Raw genomic sequence first — 7,085 nt, 5'->3', positions numbered from 1 at the left:
CCTCCTTCAATTATCTCTTACATGCTCCCCTTCTAAAAACTGCAGCTCACAGTGGGTGGGTTTCAGAGATAGTGCTGTCTATCCAGAAATCAATTAGCAGCATAAGGTATGGCCAGGTGCTGAATGGCAAGCTACATTCTTGTGAATCAGCAGTGAGAATTCTGATAACGCCCCCTGCAATTTTTTTTCTATTTCACTTTAGTACAAGCAGGCACAGCCTACATCCATCAGAGTGGCAACCCTCTTCTGAACTCAGGAGCAGTGCAGCATCATTGCTTCAGTATCACTGAGAAGCTTCGCTGGGTGGACTTCACTGGCCGGATCAACAGACATTTGATTCCGCGTAAGTGCGGATCCCCTATTGATTATATGCTGCAGTAAATATTTATTTCAATGGGAGGCCATCATTCTATTTTAAATAAATGAAGATCCTCTGTGTGCAAATGAAGTGTTACGTGGTCTTAAAACACCTGTTTCCGTAAAGTTCCAGAATGTAGAGAATGTATCTTAACAAACAGCATCATGAAGAGCAATGAGTTATCGAAACAAGTCTAGACTCCAGTCAGAGTTTGGTTATTAAAAAAAACCCTACCTTAAAGATAACCTGTCACCGTCACATGCACATAAAGTTAAACATAGCAGGTAAATGTACTCACATACCAATTTGTCATTGTACCATTATTTCTTAATTTCACTCCCTTGCTGTACAGAAGCCAGAGTTTATATTATTGTCAGAGGGTTTGCATGCTAAAGCAATGCAGCTGCTCCCTTCCCCCTGCCCTGATGTCAACCAAGGTCCTGGTACCACTTAAAGTGTGTGGCATAGCCATACACATGCTCACCCTCTTGCTTCATCACATTAAGTCACTAACCAAGAGCAAGTATACAAATAAGGACTTCTGACTTTTCTTGGACCTTCCTGATATACATACTTGGCTTGGGTATCAAACTAATAGTTTAGCAGAATTGACAAGAAACTGCAATTTTAGAAAGAGGTATGCAACGTTAGCCCTCATACAGTGTATATCTCTCAGGAAAACCAACACTGCCCAGCAACCTGAGAGCATCAACAAATAGTGAAATATGGTTATTGTAGCATCACGTGCTACAATTTCTAGGGGAAAACCTGTTTCAGTCCTCAAAGACTAAAGAGTCTTTGAGGACTAAAGAGACTCGGCAAAGGTACACGTTCACCGTCAGCGCATTGACCTTAAATGCAGAGCCAAAGCTACACTGATGTGGTTTAAAACCAAGAACCTGAATGGCTTAGAATGGCCAAGTCAAAGCCTGCATATCAATTCAATTGAGAATCTGTGGCAAGCCTTTAAAATTGTTAAAGTCTAACTAAATCCATTTAGATTGTAAAGAGCTGCACAAACTGTTGGTGCTACATAAATCCTGAATAATAATAATAATAATTTTGGTTTAAGAATGTAAAAGTAAAATATGTATAAATGTTCAAAGGGGTGAATATTCAAATTACTGTAAGTGTGTTTATCCCCTGGGAATGCGAATACTATATTTTAGTGTCTCATTATTTGACCTTTACACGCATTTGGAAATCAGGCTACAGACGCAGACTGTAATACTGTCATAAGCAAGAATCAATTTGCTTAACCTTTTGTTCATAGTTTCACAGCCTCATCACCAAAGCCTTTTATCAGTGAAATTATATCTGATCTACAAGGTCTTTCAAAACATTTGGTGCCAATTCAAGCCCGTTTTACAATTGACTCAATATTGTGTTTACCCATCACACATGTTTCTAAAGACGAGCCAAATTTAAATTAATTATAAAGCCAGTGTGGTTAATTATTTCTAAATAGGATGCAGAAAATGGTATAAATATCTGCCTTTTCCTTAGCTGATTTAGGCTTCCAAAAGATCCTCCATAAAACATTTGCAACCATGAAGTTTGTCACTCTGGTTTGTCTGTTGATTTTCACCATAGTAACTGAGTCAAGACACCTACAGAAGCGAGATCATGGTAAGAGTGAAATATAGAGCAGCAATCTTTATGAATGCATTTAGTATGCTTGAGTGTTTTCCCATCTGGTTCTTCTCTTTTTCTAGCCAGGGAAGAGTAAGTCTGTCAGTCACACATAAAAGCTGTGTATCAAACATATGTGTTCTTTGGGCCATAATAGAGGGGAATACAATATATTGATCTGTCCTTTCCATCTTCCTGTTCTCTGCTGTAAAGATGGCAGAGTGCCCATTTTACAGAGACTAATCATCTTACAGGTACCCTCAACTGAAACATGTGTCCCCTTACCACCTGGTCTAGGGATAACTATAATGTAAACAGGAAGTGAGGGATAAATCTCCCCAACAAGGACATAATAGCAGCGTTAATGTCCTGATACAGCGTGCAGCCTTTCCCTACTTTATCCAAAAGAAAAATGCGTTAGACTGTTTCGTATTTATTACCTTTTTTATCTATTTTTTTTTTAGAACATCATCATCGGCATATTGACGATATCGTAAAGCAAGTAGGAAAATCAACTGTTGAAAAGTTGTAAGTATTCTAATAATATAATGTGTTTATATTCTCCTGTAAGCCTTCCAAAATTGGAAAAAATACAAACTGCTAGAAAAAAATGCTTTTAAAATATTAAGGTGTGGTCATTATAACAGTGCAAAGAAAAATTGGGATTTTTAGAAACGCCATAGCCTACAGTAACCAATCAGATCTCAGATTATTGCAGTGAGCCCAGTTAAATCATCATTTCTAATTTGTTGCTAGGGTGTAGTACCCTTTTTTCACTGTCTTGTTATTCTTTTTATTGCCTAATTCATATGTCTAAATAAAGTTGAATTATAACAATTGTAGCAAAGAAAGGCGTTAGTGAGTTAATGTTCTAGTAGAAACAAATATTCTAACTGGCCATATTTATAGGGCAGAAAATAGGAATACCATATTATAATCAATATTTAATATATCAACATTGCATGCTAAACATTTGTCTTATTTAAAACTACACTCTGGGTAAAAAAATGATAATTAACACACCGCACTGGGCGTGTAAATTATCATTAAAAAGCTGCATGTTATGTGTGGAGGACCACTGCAATCTTACTTTGCAGCATGTGCACCCGTCCACACTACTTGCCCTTTCACATTATGCATTCTATTTTTCTCAAAGAACATTAGGAATTCTGTGATAGGAGGATAGAGGATGTCACATCTCCACCAGTCCCCTGCTCCTCCAATCACATAAAGCATAGTATTCTTTGAGGAAAAATACCAGGCAGTTACAGTAGTCTTAAAAAAGTTAGTTACAGTTGTGTTAAGAAAAGCTACATGATACCTGACATGAGTTTATGGAAGCAGATATTGATAAAATGAGGGGGCTGTGGAGGTATGGTAATATCATCATAATTATTCCCCTTTCAAAAGTGTAGTCATCTCCTGTAGCTCTACAAAAAGCAAACACAAGGAACAAAACAGATAATGCATAAAAAGCTTTCAGTAATAGTAGGAATGTCTAGATACCAGTTCAGATACCAGTGCCATACTTGACATTGTCATGAGAACTACCATGGTTGCAGCGGTTGCAGCAGGGACATGGCTCTGGTGCTCCACCACTGTCCTGAAATCATTATTCTGTATTGTTTTAGAAAAACTTTCACATGACAATAAACAAAAATGTATCAGTACTTGTATCTGTGAGTACTTGGGCAAGTATCAGTACTTGTACTTGCAAAAATGATATCGGTGCCTCACTATAAAAACAAAATCATACATTAAAACAGAGATGTACAAATCCCAGGAGCTCCGTGTGCTCCTTACAAATGACAGCTGCTTCCTAACTTCTACAATCTCACATTTAGTTTACTAATTTTTTTTGAGATGGTATTCCTTCCAGTCGGAAGGACAGTGCCAGCACCTTTCAGAGATGATTGGAGGATCTACAGCTGATTGATACACAAATAAGAAACATTTTTGTTAATAGTTAAGGTACTTGAATGCATTTTTAAGATTTAACTCCTGAGTTTAGTGTCAGCTATTAACTGAGCTATTAATTAGTCATATCTGTCATATTGGTAGAAGAGATGCAGGAAAATGGAGGTGACAACTAATTTCCATTATCCAGCCATAGTAACACATGCATTTGATGCCAACTTTGAACAGCTAAATATGCCCAAGTATGAAAGGGCCATATTTACCACCAGGCAGCTCCTTACACACAGGAAGACATAACCCAGGGGCTTTCTAAGTAGTTAACACTAACTGAATACAGCCAAGTTCAAGGTCAGTGATTTTCATTATCTTTCTGATAGTGTAAGGTTAACTGGTGTCTGGATGATGGTAACCAATGTAGTTATACTTAGATGTTTCAGAAAGAATGCAAAGTGTCTTTATCTTAGTACTTCCATGAATGGCCCCTGATCTGTGATATGTTCTGATGATATATCACAGTTTAGTACGGATGCACAGATACCGGTTTTTCAGTATAGAGTATGAGTACCGATATTTGTATTTCAGCACTTGCCGATACAGGGTACCAATAACAGTACTCCCACTAGCATGGATCTGTCTTCCCGTCCAATCAGCACAGAGCTGATTAGCCGGCTTTACTGCAAGTAGTTTCCCGCCGCTTGGCTTCTTGATTGGCTGGGAAGTAGGCTCTATGTTCTCTTGTGGCACTGCTGGTCAGAGGAAATCTCCCTCTGACCGGAAGTTCCGGTATCGGGGGTTAGTATCGGAGCATTTGGGCGAGTACTCGCCCAAATACTCAGTACCGGCATTGGTGCATTCCTACAGTTAAGATAAATGATACAGATGCTACAACACAATGATAAGAATATTTATTTATTTACTTACTATGCTGTCATGTCTTACAGATTGTTGGTGATGTTGGCACAGAATTTCCAACAATGCGCTCTGGACGAACAGCTAAAACTCCGAGCAAAAATTTTGGAGGTTGTTGATCACTGCATAGAGCATCCAGAAGAAGCTGATTGTAAAAAACCAGGGGTATGCTTTTTAAGGTTTTTTTTTCCAGTATAACGTGCATAGCACTTGCATCCTTCCTTTTAGAGATTGAGGTTCTTTAGGCTTATGCAGTCAGCTTGCATGATGCTACTGAGCTCTATGGAGGCAGCAAGCTTAGGAAGATTCTTAAGGTTTATCAAAAGTCCAAACGTTTTTTTTTTTAGTTTTGCTAAAGACTGTCACTCATGGCTCCCTGCAGGGATTCCTCCTCTGTCTGATCCTCCAGCGCTGACTGGCGGAACGGACAGGGGAGGGGGCGGGTACAGCTGGCTCTGCATCTAGATAGGCAGAGCCAGCTGTTACTCACGCAGCTCGGTGGATCCAGACAGTAATGTCGGGATCCGTCCCGGCCGTGGCGTCTCAGTATACCGCGAGCTGTAGCTCGCGGTATACTGAGCTTTGGGTGATGGGAGGACGCTAGTTTGTGTCCTCCCGTTACCCTTAGGAGAACTATGGGGAAAAGCCCTGACCATTGTTCTCCTTTAAGTTCACTCTCAGCGTTAACTGCTGCCCCACTTGCTCCGTTTCCTTAACTTGTGCTGTTAGAAAGGAACCTGTTACATCACTGGACTGTTAGGGGTGTATTTATAAAGCAAGGAATGTGTCATTGATAGCCCCGACTTAACTGTCCCAGAGGATTCCAGCATGGTGCCATATGCAGTATATTGTGGTTGTACCACTTTATACATTCCTATAAGGAGACATGTGGGTCCTTTGTCTTTTAAGGTACCGGAACTTTATTTTTATTAGGGCAGAGATTTCTATTTGGCTGATTTGGACACAGGTTTGTTAAAGAGAGTGTGTGCCTTCAGGAACGGCCCAGTTAGCTACCCCATCTATCATTCACCCTGGGCCAATGTTTATTAAATAATACTCAACTGCCTGTGTGTGTTAACCTGCATTCTTTAATTGTGTGTGTCTCTTGCTTTTACAGATGACATTGTATCATGACATAGTTTGCAAAGAGGCAGAAGTAGAGGAGCTTTACCCCTGGACTAAAGAGTGTTGTCCCAAAGAGGAGTCAGAAAGGAACAAGTGTTTTATGGAACATAGCGATGCTAAAATTGAGGAATATAAGATACCAAATATTGACGAAGCCTGCAAAGAACACACAGAGCATCCAGCATATGCTTTTTCCTAGTGAGCTTATTTTAATATTTAATATTTACCAACTTAGATCCCAATTGAAATCTCACACATTTTCGCTCTTAGTAGTCCTGTATCCCTGCCTGTTATGACTTGCCACTGATTTTTTTCTTGGAAGTGCCTTAACATACTTTTATCCCGGTACCAACATAGAAGCATATCGTGTATGCTGCCATGTTGTGGTGTTTATACTTTTTGCATTGCGCAGCAATCAATTGTGCCAAAAGATGAACCAAAAAACTTACATATCCAAAACAATGCAGGAAAAATATACATAGATTAAATGCAGCAAATGTCTTTCAACTGTGTTAAATTAAAGATAATTGTCCACAAGTGTTAAAATATCATCCGTTCAATTGAAAATGTCTGATCAAGCCCATGTGACAAAACACTCTTAAAATTCTGTTCTTTCATCACCCTCAATTAGGATATTATCCAAAAATCCACCAGTCCAAATCATGTAAAGATCCTCACTCACCACAAAGTAAGACCGTATTTTCAGGACGGTCAAAACAGCCAGTGTAGTAGCATCCTCCGATCTATCCTCTTTCGTCCTCTTCCGATACTTCCCTCCCCAACAGCCAGAAATCTGCACCTCCCCAGTTGTTCCAAAAACATGAAAAGATCATCGTGTATTATGTTTAAAAAGCGCTTTATTTAGAAAAATTAAAACCACTCACAAGATTCCTTATGAGAAATCTAAAATGTTCGTGTTTGATTAATCTAAATTCTTTTTAATCGATTAATTTTGATTAAATATAACGCACATACAGATCCAACTACATTGGCCTATACACATACAGCACAGCAATGAAGTAATAAAATGAACTAGTATCACACTAATCCAGCACGTTATTAATCTCACGTGCCCCACTCAATATGGCCGCCGCTTGAGTGGGGCAACTCAGAATAATAACGTGCTGGATTAGTGTGATCCTAG

General features: G+C 39.1%; 1 protein-coding gene across 1 annotated transcript in view; it reads left to right on the top strand.

The window, feature by feature from the left end:
• The first annotated feature begins 1,835 nt into the window (after window positions 1-1,835).
• The window catches only part of LOC108794868 (serum albumin-like), a 17,690-nt gene continuing 12,440 nt past the window's right edge, over window positions 1,836-7,085 (top strand). Inside the window, 4 exon segments of the mRNA XM_018565993.1 lie at window positions 1,836-1,987; window positions 2,455-2,518; window positions 4,849-4,981; window positions 5,934-6,139. Coding sequence (XP_018421495.1) covers window positions 1,909-1,987; window positions 2,455-2,518; window positions 4,849-4,981; window positions 5,934-6,139 — 482 coding nt within the window. The 5' untranslated portion in view covers window positions 1,836-1,908.

This window comes from Nanorana parkeri, unplaced genomic scaffold (assembly GCF_000935625.1).
Source record: "Nanorana parkeri isolate BGI_ZX_2015 unplaced genomic scaffold, ASM93562v1 scaffold906, whole genome shotgun sequence".
NCBI classification, from domain to species: Eukaryota; Metazoa; Chordata; class Amphibia; order Anura; family Dicroglossidae; genus Nanorana; species Nanorana parkeri.
The sequence above is the reverse complement of the archived record's forward strand: the minus strand, read 5'-3'. Positions and strand labels throughout refer to the sequence as shown.